Source organism: Gopherus flavomarginatus, chromosome 7 (assembly GCF_025201925.1).
Source record: "Gopherus flavomarginatus isolate rGopFla2 chromosome 7, rGopFla2.mat.asm, whole genome shotgun sequence".
Taxonomy (NCBI): domain Eukaryota; kingdom Metazoa; phylum Chordata; order Testudines; family Testudinidae; genus Gopherus; species Gopherus flavomarginatus.
In genome coordinates this window covers 14,760,262-14,786,704 of record NC_066623.1, presented here as the reverse complement: position 1 = coordinate 14,786,704, position 26,443 = coordinate 14,760,262, and the positions used below count along the sequence as shown (strand labels likewise).

General features: G+C 41.1%; 2 protein-coding genes across 6 annotated transcripts in view; one reads left to right on the top strand and one right to left on the bottom strand.

The window, feature by feature from the left end:
- The window catches only part of P4HA2 (prolyl 4-hydroxylase subunit alpha 2), a 52,905-nt gene extending 31,795 nt beyond the window's left edge, over positions 1-21,110 (top strand). For 2 of the 4 annotated variants that reach the window (XM_050962695.1, XM_050962697.1), the window contains 8 exons: positions 1,228-1,404; positions 5,647-5,717; positions 9,398-9,497; positions 11,391-11,444; positions 14,103-14,168; positions 18,178-18,246; positions 19,142-19,238; positions 20,637-21,110. In XM_050962695.1, coding sequence (XP_050818652.1) covers positions 1,228-1,404; positions 5,647-5,717; positions 9,398-9,497; positions 11,391-11,444; positions 14,103-14,168; positions 18,178-18,246; positions 19,142-19,238; positions 20,637-20,707 — 705 coding nt within the window. In that variant the 3' untranslated portion in view covers positions 20,708-21,110. Of the gene's footprint in view, positions 1-1,227; positions 1,405-5,646; positions 5,718-9,397; positions 9,498-11,390; positions 11,445-13,973; positions 14,034-14,102; positions 14,169-18,177; positions 18,247-19,141; positions 19,239-20,636 lie in introns of all 4 variants that reach the window. The other 2 variants (XM_050962696.1, XM_050962698.1) reach the window with 2 other exon arrangements.
- The window catches only part of LOC127055619 (uncharacterized), a 240,577-nt gene that overhangs the window by 84,501 nt on the left and 129,633 nt on the right, over positions 1-26,443 (bottom strand). The window lies entirely within an intron of this gene.

The following is a 26,443-nucleotide window of genomic DNA, read 5'->3' as shown; positions in this document are numbered from 1 at the left end:
CAGATCTTGGGAGACAGACCTGTCCTCGCTTACAGACAGTCCCCCAACCTGAAGCAAATACTCACCAGCAACACCTCAAAACAAAAACACTAACCCAGGAACCTATCCTTGCAACAAAGCCCGATGCCAACTCTGTCCACATATCTATGCAAAGGACACCATCATAGGACGTAATCACATCAGCCACGCTATCAGGGTTCGTTCACCTGCACATCTACCAATGTAATAAATGCCATCATGTGCCAGCAGTGCTCCTCTGCCATGTACATTGGCCAAACCGGACAATCTCTACACAAAAGAATAAATGGACTCAAATCAGACATCAAGAATCATAACATTCAAAAACCAGTAGGAGAACACTTCAACCTCTCTGGTCACTGAGTAATAGGCTTAAAGGTGACAATTTTGCAGCGGAAAAGCTTCAAAAACAGACTCCAATGAGAAACTGTTCAACTTGGATTAATATGCAAACTAGATACCATCAATTTAGGCTTAAATAGAGATTGGGAATGGCTGAACCATTACACATGTTGAATCTGTTTCCCCATGTTAAGTATCCTCGCACCTTCTTGTCAAACTGTCTGAAATTGGCTATCTTGATTATCACTATAAAAGTTTTTTTTCTCCTGCTGATAACAGCTCATCTTAATTAATTAGTCTCTTAGAGTTGGTAGGGTGACTCCCACCTTTTCATGTTCTCTGTATGTATATATATCTCCTCACTATATGTTCCATTCTGTGCATCCGATAAAGTGGGCTGTAGCCCACAAAAGCTTATGCTTAAATAAATTTGTTAGTCTCTAAGGTGCCACAAGTACTCCTGTTCTTTTTGTGGATACAGACTAACACGGCTGCTACTCTGAAACCTTTCTTTTCTTTGTTTCAGCAGTCTTGCTGCAAAGCCTTACATATAAAATACAGAACTCTCGCCAGTTGGCTACTTGCTTTGTCATTTGGTTTCCGTAACCTGTAATTTATTATGATTTGTAGAGGGTAGAATGTCACAGCTGTTACTGGGTAACATAGGGAAGAAAAGACTATTCACTACTCTTTTTGCTCACAGAATATTGTAAAGTAACAATCTGGGCCTTTAAATTTTCTGGGCCAGATAGTGTGGACATTCAGTTTCCCAATATCTTGGGTAACATGGTATAGAGGACACTTTGGTTTTGGTCTTATACATTTAAAGAAAACAAATGTGTGTGTGTTTGGGGACTTATATTTCAGACACCTCGGCGACAGAAGAGGCTGTTCTGCAGGTACCATGATGGAAACAGAAATCCCCATCTGCTCATAGCTCCCTTTAAGGAAGAAGATGAATGGGACAGTCCCCATATCGTCCGATACTATGATGTTCTGTCTGATGAAGAAATAGAGAAAATTAAGGAGCTGGCTAAACCGAAAGTAAGTGTCCCCTCTTCTACTGTTTCCATCTCACCAGTGCTTGCTGTTTCAGCACTTTATATCTAACAAAGAAGACTGAGCAAGTGGATTCAAAATGTCTAATTTCACATCCTGGACTACAGAGTGCAACTCAACTACATGCGATGAACTTAGGGGTAAAACTTTCAAAAGCAGCCTAAGTGACTTAGGGGCCTAAAGCCCAGATTTGTAAAGGTTTTTAGGCATTGCTTTGCTCAGTGTTGCAGAGCCTAAGTTTCTTTTTCAAAAGTGACTCATAAGGAGCCTAAGTCCCATTATTTTTCAATGGAGACTTAGGCTCCTAAATCATTTTTGAATATGATGCTTTTGAAGATTTTACTCTAGAGCATATCAAGCAAGAATCAGAGAAATAACGTTGCTTCGGTTGTTAAATGCTTCCTCTTTTGTTTCTTTGGAGGTATATTTTTATTGGGTTTGTTTGATTGTTGTTGTTGTAAAAGCAATGTATTCCACCCTAAAACAAAGTATGTTAACCAGGATCTCAGTCTGATCTAGGCTGTTTCTCCATTGAAGAATGGAGCTGCAGTGTTCTGAAGTCATTTGGTACAGAATTATTGCATTGCGTAAAATATAACAAATAGAGCATGCTTTTGTGTGCTCAACAACAGCTTACAGTCCTGAATGCTGGAGCCTATTATGAAAGAAGAGTATTGGTCAAGGTGAGGGCTTGACCTACTTCATTTCCAAAGATGCTTTAGGATCTCTAATTTCTACCTGGACAGCTGGGAAGAGGAGGGCTTGATTCTTCAGCACCCCCTTCTCTGCTCTTAGGTGCATATCAGATGCAGTGCCAGGGGCTCAAGCCTTGGTGTGGCACCTTTTTACCCAGACTCTTCTAAGTTACAGTGACATTATATATCATAAACGATGATATACTGTGTTGTACAGCTAATATGCACCTAACATTTCTTTAGCCTTCTGGTGCTGCAATTGTCTTCCTTTACTTGCTAAACTGCAAAAGGGAAAATAATGGCAGCTCAAGACCAATTATAGATGTTAAACTTGATTCATTCTGCTTTGCAAAGTCTGGCAAGACACTAAAATTAAAAGCATTTATATTGATTGTTACATAATGATTCATGTTAATCGTTTCTTCTAGCTATTGCTATGAACTATGTGATTAAAATAGCAGTCAGGATAAGCTTTTTGCATTTCTGTATTTCTGAATGAAATATTTTAAGAGATAATTGGAAATGGAGTGAGAAATCGATACCTTTTAGGAACATGAATTATATTTAGTAAGTTTCTGAAGCTAGATTTGTGTTTATCTCCCAAGCGCTTTGGCAGAAAATGATATTTCTTTTTGAAGACTCACACCTCCATTAACTTAAATCTTTTTCCTGATGCTTCACCATGACATCATGCTGTAAACTGTCCTTGGGACTTCAAAAGCGTCAGATAAAACAAAAATTCAAACTAGCCTCTATCACTAGAAGCTTTTTCTAGTCTGGCAAAGCAAATGGGCTATAAATATAATAAGACAATAATTAACAATTGACTTAATTTAGTGTGTTTGCTGTTCAGGATTTCATCTATGAAATCACCTCCGGGTCTCTCACTAATTTTACATCAGTGTAGCTCCATTAACTTCAATGAAATTACTCCCGATTCCTCACCAGTATATGTGAGATCAGGATCAGGCCCAGTGTATGTAGGTAAATGTAATCGTTTTAGATGAATTTATAACTATAACTATTCCTGCTTAGTTCACAAACTTAATTTGTCAGCATCTGTCTCAGACCTAACTGCTGGACTTACTTTGAAACCCATGGTGTTATGCCCAGAAGGGTGGAAAATATAACATGATGGGATAATTCTAAATAAAATAGAAGTAATTTCAGCCAGGAAACTTTATTCAGTAATCATTTAAGGTTTACAGGCAGAGCTCTGTGAGCTAGTGTGTTACTGTCTTGGATTTGGAAAGGTTGTGGGAGCTCCCATGTTGTCCCTAATGTTCTAGAATATCTCCTCAAGAAATCTCTCCTCCCAGTTCCAGACATTATCCGCAGGTTTAAATGTTCCAAGACTTGGTCTTTGAAGAAAAGCAGCATGCGTGTTTTGAGAGGGGATAACTGTTCAGAGTGACCAGGTGTTTTTTATGCTCAGTTTGCAAAATACGGTCTTTTTTTTTAGTCAAATGTTAAAATTGCCTTCTAAACTACATGAATCTGTTCCTAACTATCAGCTGTGAACCGCTGGAAGCATCAATAAAACTGTTAATTTTACAGGCCTGGATTGCACTGGGACATTGTAGCATGGAAGCATATAGAATTAATCATAAATTTTAATAATGGCTTCTTCATAATACAGATGTACCAGATTAGACAAAGGTACATCATAAAGAGGAATGTATAGAGCCTTACTGAACTCAGACTTATAATGCACAGTCATCCTGGATTCTAGGAAAAGCTGTGCTGTTGAAATACTGAAGAAGCAGCCTGGGGCGGGGCTGGAGAGAGAGAAAACTGAAAGTGAACTGAGACTTCTGCATGAAAAGAAAAGCTGTTGTGCTGTTAAGTAGGAAAGAATGGAATTTATAGTAGAGTAGAATTTTAATAAAGATGCTATAAAGCCCAGAAACCATATATTGCACACATTTTTGTGTATTCGTTTAGGAATGAAATCTAGGGTGTTTTTGTTTTCTTTTTTTAATCTGCTATTATTAATTATATGTTGTAGTCAGATCTACTACGAGCTGAATACACAGTTAAAGTCAAGAAGACAAGCTTTAACAGAGAAATGGAGCATTCTAGCACCACACAAATGAGATACCAATTAATAAGTTTGTAGCCAGGCATATTTTAGCTTCTCTTCTTGTTCAAGTCAACTGGTGACCATAGAAAGAAACCATACGGGGAACCCAAAGGAAATAGAGGGTAATGAGGAGTTTGGCCAGCTAAATTATATTACAGAAAGCAACACTTCATTGTCCAAATAAAGAAAAACATTGTCAGCCTGACTTTCCTGCTGTGAATTATGGAGCAGGATTCTGGAACAAAATACCAAATTAGTCAGAATTATGGAGGAAGTTGTGCCAAGAGCTGTGGGTAGAGACAAGAATCCTAACAAGCAGATTGGAAGGGAAACAGGAAGATGACACATTTGGGGAAATATGAAGAAAAATGTGATTATGCATTGGAAAAAGATACAAATGTGTAGAAAGATTGTGATTGAATGAGGGGTGACATGTAAGTAAGTGGGTTTGGCACTCTTCATCTTCAAAGTGATGTAACTTGTTCATCCCAACAGCATCTTTGTAGCGTAGGCAAAAATTATGCATCTTACAGATAGAGAAACTGAGGCACAGTGAAGTGAAGTGGTTTGCCCAAGGTCACACAATCAGACCATGTTAGAGCTGTGATTAGACCTCAGGAGTTCAGTGTTCATTCTGCTAGGCCACAGTGCTGAACATTCTCACCTGATCCAACAGCAGATACATCCCCAGCCCAATAATCTTGTTCCCAGCGCTTGTGCCTGGTAAACCCAACACTAAGAGAAATAAGAGCTGGAAATGAGCCTGTGCACTTCCATTGAGGCAATATCCATCAAGTACACAGGTTGAGGACTTTCTTGCTCAGATGAGCATGCTCCCGTGTGATGTCAGTGAGCCGGATCTCGTGAATTCCTCAGTTGCCTGTACTGTAATGCCTAACCTACTTTATAACAAAGTAATTGTTTTTCTCTCCTACTCCTTGAGAATACTGAATACAATTCTTATGATCTACCTCAGCCCACCTTTCAAATAGTCAGGCTGAATCCATAGAATGTCCAAGAGTTAACTTTCTTTCTTCTCTGTCAGTAAGGACGCAAACTTCATGAGTCATTAATTTTCTGTTGTACCTTCTTGCTGATATTGACCCAAGCCATACTCCAGACAACACTACTTTCCAAACCTATTCGTCAAGCAACGTCAAATTATAGCTGTAACGGATATCATAGTTTATGCAGCCCCTGAACCAGATTCTAATCAGGAGGACGACCTCTATATCCCATACACATTGCATCATAGACTGTTCTAGTCTGAAATCAGAAGAAGCGCCAGATTGGAGCTAAGAATTTCACCCAGAAATATATATCTAACCCAGGAATTCAGAGTCTGGCAGTTGGGGAGGGAAGTAGACAATTGGTAGAATTTTGAAACAAAGGTTTTTTTAAACTATTTATTCTTTGATAATTTTGTCCCTGGCATTTCTTTTGGCACAGTTGGCACGAGCCACGGTACGTGACCCCAAAACAGGTGTCCTCACAGTGGCCAACTACAGGGTGTCAAAAAGGTAAGATGACTGTGAAAGAGCTTGCATCCTACTGTTTTGTCTTCCAGCTCCACTCAACCTGAAGGCAGTGCTGTAGCTGCCACTAGTCCACATGCTCTTCTTAACATTCTTCCCTTCTCTGCCTGCTTTCATTGACAATGAAGAATGCAATCTATCTGATTAGATCGGGTGTACTGTGTTTTATACTACATCTAAGATTAGGCAATGAGTTTTTTACGGCCTTTAATTAATGCCTTTTATTTTTGTATTCTGGAGGTTGAATGTGTGCAAATTCTGGTGCCTTAGATGCTTTACGAGACTTATATAGACAAGAGCCTCTATTACTTTAAATAGCAATAACACTAATATTAACTCTAAAGATACTTTACTTTAATTCTGAACTTAAGGATTTATGAATTCTTACGTTAATATACAGTTTAGCGTAATATAATAGAAATTTGTTAGGCAGGATTTTTTTGTGTGGAGCGTCTGTCCAGCATTACTGATCTAAAAACACAAATATTTTTGTCCCTTTCCTTTTGGCGACAAGAAGACCTGTACCTAATGGTTTTCAAACAAAACTCAAAATATACAGTTTGGAATATCAAGCAGTATTCTAATACTTTGCACATAAAGTCTCACACCACCTTGCTGATGTTGGAAATTGTTATAACAGTTATGTCTATAGAGAGGTTAAACCTTCATAGATTAATATAGTTTTTAAGGTCAAAAGGGTCCATGTGATCATCTGGTCTGATATTTTGCATAAGTCAGGCTATAGACCTTCCCTGAATGAATTACTGCTTTAAGTCCTATACCTGTAGTTGAGCTAGAGCAGCTGTTCTCAAACTGTGGGTCACGATCCCATTATAATGCGATCACCAGGGCTGGCTTAGACGTGCTGGGGCCCAGGGCCAAAGCCGAAGGCAAAGCCCGAGCTCCGCCAAAGCCCAAGGACTTCAACCCTGGGCGACAAGGTTCAAGTTATAGGTCCCCTGCCTGGGGCTGAAGCACTTGGGCTTTAACCCCTCCCCACCTAGGGCAGAGGGGCTTGGGCAGGCGCAGGCTTTGGTCCCCCCTTCTGGGGTCGTGTAGTAATTTTTGTTGTCAGAAGTGGGTGGCGTTGCAATGAAGTTCGAGAACCCTTGAACTAGAGCATATCTTTTCAGAAAAACTTCTAATGGTGAATAGAGAGGTTTAGAGACTATACAATGTAACCACGTCAACACCCTTTTTAAATCCCTCCATTGCCTTCACTCTACTGCATCAGGTTTGAGGGCCTACACTTAGGGTGACCAGATGTCCCGATTTTATAGGAACAGTCATGATTTTTGGGTCTTTTCTTATATAGGCTCCTATTATCCCCCACTCTCTGTCCAATTTTTCACATTTGCTGTCTGGTCACCCTGTCTACACTACAAACTTGCATCGGTGAAGCTGTGCTGCTGTAGCACTTCTGGTGACGATGCTCTCAGCCAACAGGAGAGCTTAATAACTCCACCTCCGTAAGAGGCGGTATCTGTGTCGACAGAAGAAGCTCTCACACCGACATAGCACTGCTTGCACAGGGACTTGTGGTCTGGATAGCTATGTCACTCAGGGGTGTGGATTTTTCACGCCCCTGAGCAATGTAGTCATACTGAAGTAAGTGTGTAATGTAGACCTGGCCTTAATACCTTCTCCAGGTTCAAGGTGGGGCTGTAATCCTCTGTCATCTTTTTCTAAAGGGAAGCATATTATATTTCCTTTTTAAGGTTAATCAGTCTTATCTCCTGCCCCTCTCTTGTCAAGCTCCTGCAGAGCATTTACTCAGTTTCTGGATGAGTGCTAGGCACTAATCTGTACTACACTAAGGCTGGTTGCTGCCGTAGTAAGCCAGTAGATTGTAAACGTGATGGGGAAGGGCAGGAAAATCTTCCAGCTTTTCAAGGCAAGATTTCCGTTGACTTCAGTGGGCTTTATGTCAGGTCCTGCGAGCCCAGTTGCTTCTCTCTATTGCATCAGTTCACATGTTAAGTTCATCTTCTCAAGGAAAAGGACATTTGTTATTTCCCTTTGCTTTCCCCCAATATCAGGAGGGCCAGGACACTGGGTTTCCTCACGCTTAAAGGCTGGTTGTATTACGTTTCAACTGCGTCATGCACATTTTCAACCTCCTAGTCTTCTGACTATTACCTCTACCCTACTTCCCTGCATGATGTTTTCTGCCTCCTTTGGTGGCTGTGTTTTCATTTTTCTCATTCAGGAAAATCAGACCTATATAGAGAGTATCCAGCATCATGCACTCTGTCACACAGCATCTTCTGAGGGGAAAGTCTTTTTTGAAATCCAAAAATCAATCTGATTTTGCACCTAGACAACCAGAAATGTGCACCCAGATTTCCAGTGCTAAATCTCAAGGTGGAAATGTTCCCTGGAAGTTTTACTTAAAGGCCGAGATCAAAAACTGAGTCATGTGCTAAAAACAGAATATAGTGATTTGGTAAGGGGAGGAGGGAGTCACAGTGATGTCTCCATCTTGTGTTATCTTGGGCAGGGATATCTGATGGACAGGGCAGTCTGTGGTTGCAGGACAGGTTTTAACAGAAGGCACTCTTTTTTTTTTTAAAACTAGTGAGTAGAATGGGTTCCTGTTATCTAGCGGTTGGCAGAATAACTGCACATTTCAGGAGCAGCAGACATATTTATGTGCTTAACACAACAAAGGTTTGCATAGCAGGCAGGTCAGTACAGCTTCAGCTGATGGTGATGGGTTGCACTGGCCCAAAAAAATCCATGTGCTTGTCTTTATTGTCTGTACTCCTAGTTGCAGTCTCTTCGGTTCTTTTTGCCAGTGCATATGAGAGTAACGTTTTTCAAAACAAACCAACTTCATCAGCATCACAAGCCTGCAAAACTGCATTCTCCCAAGTTTGTGGGGTTGTTTTTTTTTAGATGAACATGAGCTGTAGCTGGTTCCTCCATACAGCTAACTCCATAACTGCCCCAGTGGTTCTGGATGCACCATAAATACCTATCAGAATCTTTGAAATCACTGTAGATCTTGAAAAGCTGCAAATCACTCAGCTTTTTCTCCTATCAAGATTTTATATAAGGGAGCACTTTTGCCGCTGATTTGCTTAAGCCACATAAGCTGGCGTTGCTCCAGCTTTTCAAAAGTTATTGCCTTTGACTGTTTTTGCTTATATGCTCTATCACACTTTTCAAAAAATAAATGATGCCAGCAAGCAGCCAGCACCTCAGACACTGAAGCCTAAAATAAGAAAGTTTTGGCTTAAGTGGGTGGATAAAAATGTCAATAGCCCTTTGCTATGCCTGGAAGTTCTTTGCTGTGTTCTCACCTTCTAGTTTCGAGAGCGAACACCCGCTTTTTGCAGTTTTTATTAGTAAAAGTCTTACAAAACTGTGCAAAAACCAAAACCAAAGCTTTCACACCTGTCTCTGCTGTCTGTGAATGAAACTAAATTTGAAGTACTTCGCAGGTGGCAAAACCTTTCAGAAACCACCAAAGGTTCTGATATAGAGTCACATGTGGTAAAGCTGTGTCTGGCAGAGTGAAGGAGTATGCAGTGTAGTGGGAGCCAGGTTGGTCCCAAGATATTAGAGAGAAGGTGGGTGAGGTAAAATAATGAAGTAGGGCTGTTCTGAGTATTGGATTTCTCATTTATTTTTTGCTCTTTTCCCCTCACCTCTGTACCCAGTTCATGGTTGGAGGAACACGATGACCCTGTTGTTGCCAGAGTGAATCACCGAATGCAGCATATCACGGGATTAACAGTAAAAACAGCTGAACTATTGCAGGTTGGTTCTGATATTTCTTACCTGGGTTAACACTGCAATGTTCTGTAAGCAGCTTCCAAGCGTGCCAGTCAGTCGGGTGGGTCAGGATTTAGCCTTACATGGAAGTGAGTGTAGGAAGGGGTGATTTTCCCAACCATCTCACTCAGCAGGTATCAGTAGACCTACGCAACGCAGAACCAGCACATTCCCATGGTGTGGGCGGGCAGGAACCCCATGAAGAGTGTCAGCATAGACATTCCACTTCCTGCTACAGAGCCGTACAATGGAGCAGTTTGTTCTCCCTGTGGATAGCAAAGATGGAAGAATAGAGGGCAGCCAAGGAATAACACATGGAGCCAGAGAATCTGCATTACTGGCAGTCCATTAGCCAGTACTGCCATTTAGAGGGAGGTGCAGCAGCCCCACCCCAAGGGAGGATTCTTTTTCTTAGTTTGGCAGCCATGTAGGTCCATTTAAAGCAGTGGTTCCCAAACTAGGGGCGCGGCTTGTTCAGGGTAAGCCCCTGGTGGGTCAGGCTGGTTTGTTTACCTGTTGCATCCGCAGGTTCAGCTGATTGCAGCTCCCACTGGTCACGATTCGCCGCTCCAGGCCAATGGGGGCTGCGGGAAGCGATGACCAGCACATCCCTTGGCCCGAACTGCTTCCAGCAGCTTCCATTGGCCGAGAATGGCAAACCGCGGCCACTAGGAGCTGCGGTCAGCCGAACCTGCCTAAGTGGCAGGTAAACAAACCGGCCTGGCCCACCAGGGGCTTACCCTGAACAAGCTGCCCCCCTAGTTTGGGAACCAGTGATTTAAAGAGTTCTCTGTACTTGCGCATTGGGCGGGGATCCAAGATTTGGCAAAAATAAGAAGTCTTTAAATGAAGATTCCTGGCTGGGAAGAAAATAACGTCCTTATTGCTGTTGCCTTTAGGACCCTCTAGAGAGGGATTTGAAGTCTGTGAGCCCTGCTCCAGCCCTTTTGCACTATTCTGCTGATTGTCTGCATCTTGTTCCTAGGGAATGGCCCTGCAGTCAGGGGTTCCATAAGTGGCACAGAGCTGGCAGAACAGCTCTACATCCCCCTTGTAGACTGCCGTTTTGGAGGAGTGTCAGAGCATGCTAGAGCACTGCTGCTCTCTGGCTATTTTCAGGTGCCAGATAGCTACTTAGCGGCTGTGGCAGCTGAGTAGAGTATAGGACAGCCCTGAGGCTGCACTAAATCGTGTCAGGAGGCAAAGGGTGGTTTAAATCCACCTTTGGTACTCCCTGTCCCTCTACAGGTCCATGCATGAAACTGGCCATGCGTGTGTAATGCACCCTCTAAAACCAGGCTCTGTAGCTGGAGCTTTAACAGACTCGCAACCTCTGTGGATCAGGCACGTAGAGGAGCACATAATACACCCTGGCCAGTGGATTATATGTGTTATATTGAAGTGGAAAGAGGTGGTGGACAAGCATGTGAAAAATCATTGTTTCTATTCTTTCATTTGTTAGCCTCTTGCTATAACAGTCAAATATTCTAACAGAACGTTGCCAGAGGACCAGCACTTCCAGCTTTATTTAAAAAAAAAATAGTTTCTGCTTAATATTTTAAAATAGTTTCTGAATTATCCAGCAAGAGAAGACGATTATAGTGACCACATTCAATTAATTAAACATCCCTTCAATGTAATAAAACATTTTCCGTCTTACTTTGTATTTATTTATGTATTCTTGTGTTTATTTTGGCATAGAAAAAGAGTGGACTAAACATAACATGTGACAATATAAGAGTGCAATGCAGTCCTGTTAAGAGCCACTTCCTCTCCATGTGTGGATATGGTTTGGGTCTTTGCCTTCAAGAAGAAAATATTTGTCCTCCCAACTATCTAATTTGCAATTAAATGTGTTTATTTCCCCCCACGCCCTAGGTTGCTAATTATGGAATGGGAGGACAGTATGAACCACATTTTGATTTCTCAAGGGTAAGATCACAGTGTCAAATTCATTCTACATTAATGCTGAATGCAAATAGTACTTTAAAATAAGGTTCATTTTGAGAGATGATGTAATGTTTGTTTTAATGAAAAATGATTTTAATATTAACCTAGGGCCTGACCATGAGAGGTGGCTAGTGACCTCTGTTTGCTTTGGTATTTAACAGCTTGCAGGAGGTACTTGGAACCTTGCAGGATTGGGTATCCGAGTATCAGACAGAAAGAGACAGTAGGAGTCCACGAGTGCCACCTAAACACAGTCAGTGACCATGCCAACCCTACTGGGGAGCTATGGGTCGCTGTCCTTTTAGGATATATTCCATTTATAACTGCTTGGTTTAAACCAATGTTTTGTTAGCTTGTTACAGTTAAATCCGAATTCAGATTCTGGTCCTACATTTGAACCCACTATCATGGACTCCCTGTGCCCATCAGGGTCCCACTTATTTTATGAGCACATAGTTCCACATTAATGTTTCTGAATACAGGCTCAGGGCCTTCGTCAGCATTAAAACAAAACTTCAACACTGACAGCTCATGTTCATTACCAGACTTTTACTGCTCATAAGCAAGTTTTGGCTTGTTAGCTTTACTGAACATCACTTTCCTGTTAACTTGGAGTCTATGTAATCTCTGGATGCAAATAAATATATTTATGTTCTCTTTAAAGACTTTGAACTAAAGGAAGTTGATAGACTCTCAATAAAGAATGCAAATTAGCCATCAAATTGACCAGCAATAAGCTTTACTCTTGGATTAGGCACTTAGGAAGGAGCTGCACTTGGAATTTAGCTAGTAATTGCTGCCAAAGTTAAGGCAAGGCAACAATTAGACTCAGTATGGGTTTGGACTGGTTCTCTCCGCTCCAGGTGCGTTTGCAGATTCCCATATTTTGCAATCTCCACGCAATTTTGCAGCTCTTTGTTTCCTCACAGAACTTTGTACAGTATGTCCCACTTTGAGCACTAATGTCAATCACTCAAAACTTTCAGACCTGTTTTTAGGAACCCAAATTCCACAATCTTCACATAGGCTGCATTTGGCAGAAACACGACAAGCCTGTGATGGTCCAAATTTTAAACATTTTCTTATCAATTATTGGTTTCAAGTTGATTGTGTATGTTTTAAATCACAGTGCCTTTTGTGAATCCATTTCAGGACAGATGTATTCTTGCATCCAAAATTGATTTGAAATAGTTTATATTTTTGAGTGGGTTTTTTTTTTTATCCAGATTTTCTCCATTACCTGTCTAATCTTCAGGATTTTCTTGTTTGTTCCTTCACAACAATACATCTTAACATCTCCTGGCTGAAGTTCTTTATTGCTTTTGGCACTTGAGATGTTAAAATAAATTGTAGCTTGTATCGGTGATGGGAGGTGATTGATGCCGCTCCTAAACTGACTTTAGCATGTGTTCCTAAACAATAATGAATGAGGCCCCCAAGCATTTTCTGGGGATTAATGATAAATTGAGATTCTTGTTCCATTTATTAATCCCAGACAGTTGGAGGTGTCTTGCTGCTGTCATTATTGCTATTACAACCTGTTACAGCTAGCTAAAAATACTCGGCTGTTTCTCAGAGAGAGAGTATGTTATATGCAGGGGCGGCTCTAGGCATTTTGCCGCCCCAAGCACAGCAGGCAGGCTGCCTTCGGCGGCTTGCCTGCGGAGGGTCCACTAGTCCTGCGTCTTTGGCAGACCCTCCACAGGCGAGCCACTGAAGGCAGCCTGCGCCTGCGGGAGGTCTGCCGAAGCCGCGGGACCAGAAATCCCTCCGCAGGCAAGCCGCCGAAGGCAGCCTGCACCTGCGGGAGGTCCGTTGAAGCTGCGGGACCAGCAGACCCTCCACAGGCAAGCCGCCGAAGGCAGCCTGCACCTGCGGGAGGTCCGCTGAAGCTGCGGGACCAGCGGACCCTCCACAGGCAAGCCGCCGAAGGCAGCCTGCCTGCCGCCCTCGCAGCGCCCAGCAGAGCGCTCCCAGTGTCTTGCCGCCCCAAGCACGCGCTTGGTGTGCGATGCCTAGAGCCGCCCCTGGTTATATGTGGGAACAATTGGTTAGACCTGCACTGTTGCTGCTGCATCAGACATTTAGGAAAACTAGGGGTCTGATACAAAGCCTGCCGAAGTGAATGGGGATCTTTCCATTGACGTCAGTGGGCTTTGGATCAGGCCCAGTAATACCAATACAGCTGCCATCCACACTGAAAATTTCATAAGGGTTATAATATTTATTTGCAGAATGTTTGTGCTCTATGCCCTAATATTTCTATTCAGACGCTTCTGATTGCTGAAGATCTGCATTGATTCAATTCTACGTATACTTTCCCAATGTGCACATTGCATGCTATTGCAAAACGTAGTTTGGCTGTAAGACATAATGCCTTTATATGCCACTCCATATAAAGTGTCCACATTTTGTGTCAAACTACTGGAATTGTTTCTGCAGAGAGCTACACGCATGTAACATTAGTGTGAGCCTGTTTGGAACTTGGGTTAAAGTTGTTATCTATTACAGCGACCCTTTGACAGCACACTCAAAACGGAAGGAAATAGGCTAGCAACGTTTCTTAACTATGTAAGTACCTCTGTGTCTTTGTTGTTTGTGCTCTTGAAGTTTGCAGTTGATTCTCATTTAATTTTATAGAAAGATGAACCTGATGCTTTCAAGCGTTTAGGGACTGGAAATCGTGTGGCCACTTTTTTAAACTACGTAAGTATGATAATTCTGTACGTATCGAGTGATGCTTTCTGAAGCATCACTTTTACAAATAACCAGTTGCACAAGCTGTAGTACAGACTCACTAAAAAGCTATAGCATCTGAAAATGGGTATTTCCTTGTTCTCACACCATCTGCTGCTATCACTGTTCAGTATCGCTTAACCCCAATGTGGAAAACATAATATGAATAGAGACTAAATGTTTCTCTTGTTTGCACTGGAACAAATCCATTTGCTTCACTGGATCCACACAGATGCGAGAGGAGAATTTGACTCAGAAGTTTCAAAGTGAAACTTTGAAAGAGGCTGAGTGACTTGAAACATAACCTTTCACTCAGCATCCTAGCCATCGGATGTTTGTTAAGGGGACTTCCATCTTTTTCACCCATGGCTGATAGCACTTGATGTTGTGGATCTTCTGGCAGTTTCCCCTTTGTAACTCTCCGCTCAAAGCTAGCATACTGTAGTGCAGTTATTGCCTTTGCAAATGGAGACATGACTAACAAAATGCTACTTCAGTTAAGAAACTCTTCTACAAGTGCAAGTACTGAAAATGTTACTATGGGGCATTTCCAGCATGGAACCTAAGGGCCACATACACTAATTTCCCTGACTCATCCCCACTGAAATGAATGGGAGTTCTGCAAGCAGATTCCAAGCTGTATATTGCCCTGCCTGTGTTTTTACGGCTGTTTTATTCTGACAGTGACATAGAGGTTATCTGATAATTATCTCAATAGTTTGGATCTTCAGTCCTGTTATATAGTATAGTTTGTGGATGATACAGGGTAGGTGTCACCCCATTTGCAAAATGTTTTGAATGAGCTGATATTTTAAATGTCAAGTGCAGCTTATAAAAACAACCAGCAACAACTTGACTGAAACAATGAAACAGTTGTCTGAAACAGTGGTCCCAAATGAGTCTGTTAGTTTGGATGAAATTTCAGTGGCCATGGCTTATATTGGGCTTTTCACATTTTCTGACCAGCCTTGGCTGAGATTTAAAATAGTAACAATGAAATACATTGTCAGTTCTACATGTACAACAGCAAATTTCCCTTATTATAGGACATGTACAGCATGGCAGTATGTCCTAGGTGCCTATTGTAAAAGATTGTTTTGTTGCTGAAATGTAGGTTTTTAATTTGCAAAGCTGCATGCACTATGCTTTCTAGATTGGGGAGAGAGGGAATTGGCCCCTCATGCCAATGGCATCCTGTGCCCTTTTACTGTAGGTACCAAGCTGGACACCAGAGTAATAATAATGACCAAATCAAAATGAGAAAGTATGATGGTATTTGGGTTGGTAATGTTTACAGAACACAAGATCCAATCTTGCTCCCATTGATGGCAATAGTGGTTTGGCTGTTGATTCTGTTCTCTTTGAAGTCAAACCCAGTTTTATACCTCTTCACTGGGGGCCTGATCTAAAGCCCACTGAAATCAATACATAGAGACGAAATACATAGAGACGTTTCTGACATATCAGTCTTCATCTTCAAAGGAAACCTGCACAACCTTTCAAAAGATGAGCCTGAACAGATCGACTAAATAGAGACACTGAGTTTGTGGCTTATTACAACAACCTGAAATGCACTAATGCCCTCTTTTTGTCCTATGATTGCAGAGGTGTTAACAGGTCACTCTATCTTGAAGGGTCCCTTACAACACGTGCTAACAACTTATGCTAAACTATCTGTTCCACCTTGGGTTTAACTGTGACGCTCACAGTACCTTTCCTAGACCTGAAGAAGAGCTCCATGTGGCTCAAAAACTTGTCTCTCTCACCAACAGCAGTTGGTCCAATAAAATATATTACCTCACCTACCTTATCTCTCTGTATAACATATACATGTGAAGTGAACAAAAATCTTTGGCTACTTTTAAGCGCCTTAAAGGCTGGACCAAGCTGAGACATTCTGAGGATCACCCAGACCAGTAAGGGTTTCTCTCACTCTCCTGCCTTATAACTTCAGATGCCTTACTGCTATGCTGCTGTAGCTCAAAGCCCTGACACCAATAGCAAGCCTACAAGCATAACGATCTCACCCTGCCTACCACCAGCCTACTCACTCTCAGCAACCCTTCCCATTCTGAGTCCCCAGATCCATCCACTCCAAGTTCTTAACTACCATACACTAAGGGCAGGTCTTCACTACCCGCTAGATCAGCAGGTAGAGATTGATCTATCGGGGGATCGATTTATCGCATCTCGTCTAGACTCGGATAAATTGATCCCTGAACGTGCCCCCCATCGACTGTGGAGCTCCAGCTCGCGAGAGGCGGAAGCAGAGTCTATGGGGGAGCTGCAGAGTCAACTTGCTGCAGTTCTCACGGCCAGGTAAGTCGACCTAAGATACGCTAATTTCAGCTACACTATTCACATAGCTGCAGTTGTGTATCTTAGGTCAATCCTCTCCTCCCCCCCAGTATAGACCAGGGCTAAGACTCTTCCCCTGAGGTTCATCACCCCTGAAGGAGTGAAACCTGCTCCCCCGTTACCAGCTAACTTTTGGAGACATACTCCACGCAGTTTGCACAACCTGTTTGGGGGGAAAAATAAAACATTTATATAATAGAAAAAGCACAGATTCAAAGATGAAATAGTAAGGAAGACAAACACATACAAGTTATGCAGAAAATAAACATAAAGACCCAGCCTTAGGTCTTTATACATCTGATAAAAATCCCTTTTCTAATACAACTGCCTATTGCCTTTGCTCAGTTTCCCAGCATGCCCCCTAGCCCTAAGGGGAGAATCCAGCGTTCACAAACAACCCCAGGCCTTCAAGACAGTCCCTCAGTTCTGGATCCTTTCACTTCAAACCCTTTTCCTTTTAACAGGGTTTGCAGGAGTAGGCGTCCTTTCTCTCAGGTCTGGTCTACACTACAGACCTATACCAGGAGAACTACAATGCTCAAGGATGTGAATAATCCACATGCCTGAGCGCCATAGTTATATCGACTTAACCCCTGTGTAGATGGCACCATGTTGGAGAACCTCTCCCACTGACATAGCTACCGCTTCTCGGAGAAGTGGATTAACTACACCAACAGGAGTGTTCTTTCCATTGGGATAAAGTATCATCATTAAAATGCTACAGTGGTGCAAGCTATAGCGTTTTAAGAGTAGATGTGTCCTCAGATTGTGTTCATTTATGGTGAGGGAAATTCCCTGCTTTCTCAGTTTGGCAGGACGGGGGTTTTCTTTTCAGTTTCAAGTTGTTTCAGTGTTTTCCCATTACTTCTAATGGTCCACCCTTATCTTTGCTTGGTTGGACAATGGATGGGTACTTGAAGTTAGTTTTATGTAAACAACTGGCTTGAGAGGTATACATGAAGTTGTAGTACTAGTCATGAGCAAGGGTATGATTTGGTCATGGAGATCACGGATTCCGTGACTTTAACACATCCCCATGACTTTTGGCTTCGGCTTTGACTTCAGCCCCAGATAGCGGGGCTCAGGCTGTCAGCCCCAAACTCTGGCTTCAGCTCTGCCGTGACCATACGCTGACTTTGTCTTTTCTACCAAGACTGTTCTGTGAATTTTGCTTAATTTTACCATAACAAAATCATATCCATAGTCAGGGGCATATTATTGTACATAGATTCATAACCATACCCTGTATACATATCTCATAATGACCATCAAGTTCAGAACATTCTAAGCTTTCATAAAAACCTTAACTGGCATATTTTTTTATATAAAATAACATTGTATACAACAACTGCTCATTCTTTGGGGTTCATACTCCCTCTTCTCCCTTTGGGGAGTCTGGACCCTGATTGTCGCACAAGTTTTATGTGTTCTGTTCACACTTCAAATTCAGCATCCTCCGTGTAATTAATTGTCTGTTTATACAGTGTATGATTTATAACTTTTGTGTTACCACTGGTGCTCTGAGGACTTTTATAATGGTTCAGTGGTTGCGATTTGCATGCTCTGACATTGCATCATAAAATGTTTGTGTTATGGTGACTTTGTTAACTTATTTTCCCAGATGAGTGATGTAGAAGCTGGAGGTGCTACAGTTTTCCCAGATTTCGGGGCTGCAATTTGGCCCCAAAAGGTAACAACTGCTTTATTTGTATATACTCCCTCTCCTCTTTCCCCACGTGCACACTAAAGTTAGTGAAAACGTTGCTATCGTACACTTATATGATACGAGTGGTAGTAGTGACTTATTTAGGGCTGCACTAGATTATGGGCCTGCATATTGCCATCGTAGAAAGCAACGAAACCTGGTTCTGGGTGACTGTAGAATGGCAGTCTGTACACAGTCTGAACAATTCCTACAAGGGGCAGCTTTTAATGGGAAAGCAATTGCGTGGCGGTAAGATTACTACCTGCTCCAGACCCAGTACACCCATACTAGATATTAAACACATCATCTGCTCGTTCCTTAGGGTTTTCCTTTATCTTAAATAAGAACAAAAAAAAGCATCTTCATCTTGAGCTTCCCCTTCAGTGTGGCAGTGTCTAGGTTTTCTCCTTTCAGGACTCCCTGGTCACTGTCCCTAGTTCTCTCTGACTGAGAGAGTCCCAGTCGATTTATATGCATGAGTTTGAGCTAAGGCTTGGCTGCCCAAGTGAATTAGCACAGCAGCTGTGACTCTCCTATGCAGAGTTGTAGCTCCTGACATAGGAATAAAATGGAGAAACGTTGGATCAGTTTAAATAAAGATATAGACAGTCCCATAAACCCAGAGTGCACTAAGGGAGGGATGGAATGAGAGGTTTTTTATTGAACAGATGTGAAGCTTAGAAGAGCAAAGAGAAAAGTGAGATAAATGAAGGGTTGGAGTTTAAATTATTTAATTTTGATATACTGTCAGCAGTGAGCCACAAGCTTGAAGCTTGGTGTTTTCTCTCTCTCATACTTTCTCTCTCTCATACCTTCTCTCACATATACACATTCTGAATAGTTGCGTTGAACTTTGTTTAATCCAGACTTCCGTTTTCAGGGGACAGCAGTGTTTTGGTACAATCTTTTCAGAAGTGGCGAGGGTGATTATCGAACAAGGCATGCAGCTTGCCCAGTATTAGTAGGGTGCAAATGGGGTAAGTCATTGTCCTCTGCTTGCCTTTAGTAACAAAAATTGCAAGCTGACTAATACATTCCCCTTTCAGTGAAAAGATAATATTGTTTGAACTTCCTTCAAAAGGATTCTGTAGCTTTGGCATTGCTGTTTTCAATTTTGCCATTTTCAGTCATAAATATCCATCACTCCACCAGTGTTGCATCAAATAAAAATAACACATTACACCCAGTTATTGCATTCTCTGGTCACTGTTGTGAATATCCTTTTTTTTTTTTTCTTTTCATGTTGAGCACACTTACAAAGCTGCTGCTTCAATATGCTACATCTCTAGATCCAGATGCCATCAAAATCAAGGATGGTTGGGGATCACGGCACTGATCCTACGAAAACATATAGATGGACTTAACTTTAAATGTGCAGGTAGTCCCACTGAGGTCGGTGTGACTACTTACCTGCTTAAAAGTTAAACATATGAATAAGTGTTTGCGGGATAGGGACCTAAGTAATTACAGAGGTCCCTTTGTGGTCATATCCCCAGGTGACATACTCTGCCTGGAATATAGAAGGTGGACTTGTTAGGTGGACTGGTGACCTGGAAAGTGATGATGTAGTTTTGACTAAATAGTATCTGAGCAATTTCTACTGCACGGACACTTCCAGAGCACTTACGAGAAATAACACAATTAAGAAAAGATCAAATGGAACCCAAAGAGAAGAACTTTTTCTGCAATGTACTTAGGAACTGGTAACTTTCAGATCACCCTAAGTAAAGCAATTGGCATGTGTGTGTCCCCCAGCTAATTCTAACCTTGCACTGGAATATCTTTTTCATTACCACTTATTCAAAATAGACAGTTTTACAATAGGTTCTGGAAGTAAATAGATTCTGATGTTGTCAGGCCAATGGAAAGTGAATTCTGCCTTTGGGCCTCAGATGTTCATCTCCACAGCCTGTGAACAAAAGTCCACATCCTCAGTCCTCTATCCAGCTGCTTTGTGCTGGAATATAGAAGGTAGATTCATTAGCTGAGAATATTTATGGGAATACACTGGGCTGCACAGAGGTCTATACCACCCATTCTCCCACTCCAGCAATAAAGAGCATTGTAGAGGGAGAATTACCAAAGCACCCCGCACTGTGGGGTGATCCCAAATTGGCAGAATAATGCAAAGGGGAATGTTGCCACCATTGCTATAAGTTAAGACTAGCCCCAGAATTGGGGAATTGGAAAGGTACTTTGCACCCCCTCCCCTGAGTCTCTTTAGCTCTTGTGTGGGAGAAGGAGGAACACAACTATTCAGTTCAACCACCTCATTTTGTTAATCCAAACAAAATTTCATCCCTAGAAACCAAGCGTTGAAGGTTACATGCAGGCTCTATGTACAGTTCTAACTAATTTATCTCTTTGTTCCACAGTTTCAAACAAATGGTTCCACGAAAGAGGGAATGAGTTCTTAAGACCTTGTGGGTCAACGGAGGTTGACTGAAATCCAACCAGCTACCAGCTCTTCTTTGTGTCCCTTTCCTTCTCTTTCAGTTCATTTCTAAGAAATGATCCATCGTCTATTATGAAAGAGCTCTGGCACTTTTTATAAAGAATGTCACGTCTATAAGTGAAAGAAGCAAAAGCCTGTATTGACTTGGCAGTACTTGGTAACTATTATTTCCCCCCATCCCTCCTCCAGTTTCACCTTCTCACCACCACACCCTCCCAATTTCTTTCTTCTGTCATAGCAGTGCAAACAGCACTTTTGGTGATTCAATGCATTTGAGTGCCTGGTCCTGTGCCTTTCATTCCTCAGATGTTTTAGATGTTAAATATTTCATTGAACCAAAGTTTTGTGTACATGTTAAATTTATTTTATTTCTATGGATTGCAAGTTTTAACAAATAAATGCTGTTTCAAAAAAATAATTATGTTCTCTACTGTGAGCTTGTATCTAATGCTGTATCATAGCTTATCTATGGATCTGGGCCATCTGCTTCATTTAGAAATGTTTATGATCAGATTTGGTCTAAAACTTCAGAGCTCGATCACACAAGGTGCTGAGCACCCACACCTCCTAGTGAAACCAGACTGAGCTCAGGGTGCTCAGTACCTTGCAGGACTGAGCCCATTGTGTAAATTGGTGTAGCTGTATTAAAATCTTACAACATGCTTATAATATTGTGACTTGGCCTGGATTTTACCTTTTATCTGAATTGACTTCAGTGGATGGGTTGCTTGAGTCAGAACCTCTGGATTTGGGCCCAGACTTACTCCAGTTAACGTAGACTTGTCACTTTCATTTTTAAAATAAGAAATACAAAAGTATGTACAACACAATAAACTCCTGTACTTCCATTATCTTAGGAAATAATTGTATATGGGAGACCTAAAATCTTTGAAAAATACATAGGTACATTTATGACAGTCTCTAGTTACGATTTTAAACATTTTCATTATTTTTGTGTGGAGCCTTCGAATTTTTGTGACTTTTTCATCCCAAAAGTAGACATTTCCATTGCACAGTACTGTGCCTTTTTGCTGCAGGAAGCCCCTGATCTAATAAAGCACTTGAGCGAATGCTTAACTTGAAGTCAATGGGACAACTCACTAGCAAAGTTTAAGCACGTGCTTAAGTGTCTGGATAGATTGGGGCATGTGTTCTTGTGCTCAGGTCATTATTATCATTTTCTTCAAACACACAAGGAGCCAGATTCCCAACTGTCTTGCATCTTATGTTTCTCACTTAACACATGTGAAGGGAGTGTAAAGTGCTTCCATATCACAATGGTTTCATAAAGGGTCAAGGGCTAGAGGATAAGACTACACAAAGCACAAGACAGTAGAAATTGGAGCCTAATATCTGTATTTAGGTGCTTTACAATTGCTTCAAAAGTTAGGAGATGATTAATTATGGGGAGTTAATAGCACAAAAGATCTAGTAGAATTGAGAAGAAATGTTTTGAGGAAAAAATTAAGAAATACCGAGCCAGATTGTGGCTGACTCTTGTGCAGATGTGCCGGGAGGTTAACTTCAATGGGAGTTCTTCTGGCCGCTACTGGTATGAGGGTGAATATAGAGTATTAGTGATTTCAAGTGAACTCCTTAGAGTGAACCATAAAACCCTACACTACTGCTTAAAGAATACATTGGACTAATGGGAATGGCCTTGACATTCAGGACAGGCTTCAGAGACAGAAAATTCAGTTAACTCGCAATGTCTAATTGCACCCATAATGTTATCATAAGATGAACATTGATTTCTTCTCCATTGTACATTTGTAAAGTAACTGTTGAATGAACTAATATTTAAAACAATTATCTATCAACATCCTCTTGAGGGCTGGAAGCACTACACCTACTAGATTGTGTTCTTAGGGAAAGAGCAATTTAGAGCGTATTGGATTTCATGTGGCAGGTATAATGGACATCACCATCCCTGGTATGATGGTAGGCTGGTGTGGCTCTGATTCAGCAATAAGCTTCAGCACGTGCCTACGTTTTCCATTGAATTCAATGGAATTACATGCTTAAAGTCTGGTACATGCTTAGGCCTGATTCTATAAAGTTCTCATCATAAGTTTTCATTTCACCATGAGAGGCAAATACACCCTTGAAGAGAAGGCTGGAAGGTTAGATAAACTAATAGAGCTGATTGAATCATTCATTGTGAACGATGTGGATGGGAAGGGTTGTTCATTGAATAATTATTTGTGAATAAATCTCTTTATCCTACAAACAGCTGCCGTAAGTAATGTGAAATCATAAGCACTTTCACAAAACCTATGGTAATAAATGCAATACGCTACACTCTCCACTTGAAAAACTGAGTGTTTCTCAATGTTGGGTAAGTGTTGTCCCAATTTTATAGATGGAAACAGGCATAGAATGGCTCTGTGACTTGCCCAAGTCCACATAGGAGTCCAGTAGCAGTTAGGAACAGAATTCCCTGTTTATTTGACTCTGAGGGCAATCCCCTTTAATCTGCGATGTCCTTAACACAGAACTATTGACTACAATTTGGTGGTTTTCCTGTAATCTTTCACAGCTCTTGTCCACAAGAGTTGACAAGAATTCCTGTGGTTTCTGGCTGTTTCTTCAGAAAACTCCACTGATGAGCTGTAGCTATGTTGGCAAAATCTCTTGAGCACAACAAAAACGCAAGAAATGATGTGCTTTATTTTATACCAATGTGTGCAGCATATAGCAAACCCACAAACATTTGGATGAAACAGAGATGGGGCAAACCCTAAGATTTTTAACCCATTTGAATTTTAGGGTGTGGGAGAAGAATCTATTGTAGCTATAGATTTCTAGAATGACCATTACCATGTATATAGGCTCCAACAGACCAAATCAGAACTCTAGTCAAAAACTGCAAGTCACACCATCTCAACCAAGAGGGCTGAGCTAGACAAATGAATAATTCACACACCAAACTGACTTCTGTTCACTCGCTCCTGTTTTTCCAGGTAAATGCGTATAATACATAACAGATACGCTCACCTAGCCTCCGGCCTCACCTGCAGAGAAAGAGGTGGAATGAGTGTGTATGAAAGTGTTTGAACCCTCAGGGCATGGCCCTTCATTATACTATGTACTCTTACAGCTAATCTGATTTGTAAAGTATTGATCTGTTAGGTCTGGAGAGTCTGGGCTTTTGTGCAAAACAATGTCTCAAACTCCTGGGTGTCCAGTATACTTCGAGATGTGTGCACAGCTTGTCAGATTGCATCCACCATTCTGTTTCCTGGCTTTATAGAAGATAGACTAGCTATGTCAGCAAGCCTAAAAATGAGCCTCCAAGACATTGTTTTCAGACCTAAAAGAGAGAAGCTTGTGCATGTCTTGGAGTTATCAATGCCTTCCACTGTGCAGGGAGAGGAGCGATTTTATCTGTGCGTTACAGGTATGGTGATTTCTTCACACAATTATTTTAACCTGATAGAATTCTGTCTCATAAACACGCTGCTCATGCTTCTATATTTCACAGGCTATAACATATAACAGCAGCTATTTTGATCTAGTAATCTGAATGGGATTTTTTTTTTTTTTTACATTTTCAATTTACCATAATTATTGTAATTTGGGGATGTTAGTACATCAGGTTTAAACAAAAGGGTTGGTTTTTTTAGAGCCAAGTTTGTCTAGAAATGTAAAGAACATTTGACAAGAAGCTGTTAACAATATTAAAGTAATACATTTGACACTTAACTGCTTTTTAATAGATGGCATTTCTCCTTGAAATTAATTGCACATTTAGATGGAAATGACAGTATTTATTTTGGCTCTCTTAGTCTGTAGAAGCACTATGGAGATTTGCAGTGTTCTAGAAATGATTAATAATGATATAATTTTGCAATGGAATTGATACCACAAACCCGGCGACACTTCATGGAGAATATTTGGGATCTGAGCCACACAATTCCAATTACTTGCTTTACCTCTGTGAGAATATATTTTCATTCTGGAGTGAATACAAAAAGCATCATGTTTAAACTGGCAAATACCTTTTGACTCTCCATATTGCTACTGATAAATTCTTCATAATGAGAAGACTCTGATGGAATTCTTGTAAAAATGGTCTTTTATTTAAATAATTCCCTGTCCTCTACTCAAAGCCGATTTAGAGTGACAATATCAAAGCTCTCTGCATCCACCATTCTGCTCCCTGGTCTTTTTAAACATAACTAATTATTTTCAGGGTTCTCAATAACCTCACTATTGGCAATGTTCCAGGCAAACACACTCCACCCTTAGAAGATAACGAAAAAAATTAGCGTTAAAAGTCATATCTCATGTATTCATCAACCCAAAGAGAGTGAAGATTTGCTAGAAGATAATAGGAGGAGGGGAAAAAACTTAACTCAAAAGTCTAGTAACAGAGAACAGAATTCAATGAAATCTGTGTGCACTTACTTAAAGCTCCCAACTATCTTCAATGTCAGCCAGGTTTTGACTTTAATTGAAAAATGCAGTATTTGGTGCTAGGGGATGGACTTTTTGGATGGGGTGAGTTGTTTTTTGAATACTTAAAAGGTGAAATTAAAACAATTATTTCATCCTAAAAATGTTTTCCTCAGCTATTTTATATTCATGATTAATAAAACGCACTGATATGTAATGCACATGCATTATCACGATAATTGTTTTAAAGATATATAAATTTGAGGCACAGCCTATTTCTAATTGGGCTAATGTTGCCAATTACTGGTTGCTGAATCCCAAGCCATGCTAATACAATACAAGTCACACTTGTCTGTTGTGAGCACTAGTGGCATATTGCAAATGTAGCATGGTATGGAATCATTTTCCAGTTTATTATGGCCTGTGTACTTTGAACAAAGAGGGTTTTTTCCCTACAAGGCTGCAGAATATCTCCATCCCACAAGTAAATGCTTTTACTTTATCCATATAAAACAGCAATACGTTCTGCAAGATGATATAAAAAAACATGCATGAAAATGCAAAAAAGCAAAATTACACTAAAGGCTCTGAGGAAAGCAAACCAGCAAGACAGTTCCCCCTAAGGCAGTCTTTGATACTTGCCTCTTACCTAGCTCTACAAAGGCATTTGTGGACTATGCCTGTCCCAGGGGGGGACTGGTTTCGGTGATGTAACTGAATAGCTTTTTTACCTCTGTCATTCAGTGTGAGCTTCTTGTGATCCCAACAGTCCCATCACATTGACAGATGTTACAGTGACGCACAGAGTATTTATCCATGAACAGTGCTCATCTGTTCATTAGAAAGGGCCCAATTGTGCGAGTTAGTCACAGTTTTCCCACTTAGAAGAGTGTCATTCTTGCTGCATACTTCCTGGTCCTGTCCAGCTCCTATTAACCATGATGGAAGTTACACCCCTGAAGGGAGGTGGATTAAGCACCATATTCATACCCAAACATCTCACGCATGTAAAAATAGGCTTGCTATGGTTTGCATTAACATGAGTATATAGCAGGTTATGATCTTGTGACAGTTTAATAACCTTGATGTTTCCAACAGCAGATGTAAACAGCAATTTATGGCTGGGTTGTTGTTTTTGTTAATACCAAGCAGCATTAATTGAATGTGTTTAATTGCTTAAAATCCACTAGAACTGTGGATGGTGTCAGCCTTTTGGGGACTGGACTGCTTTATTCCTTTTATAACCTTCACTACATGCAACGCGCATTTTATCACTTAGCTGAACTTGTCTTCTAGCACCACCAATAGCCTAGCATACGAGAAGCTGGG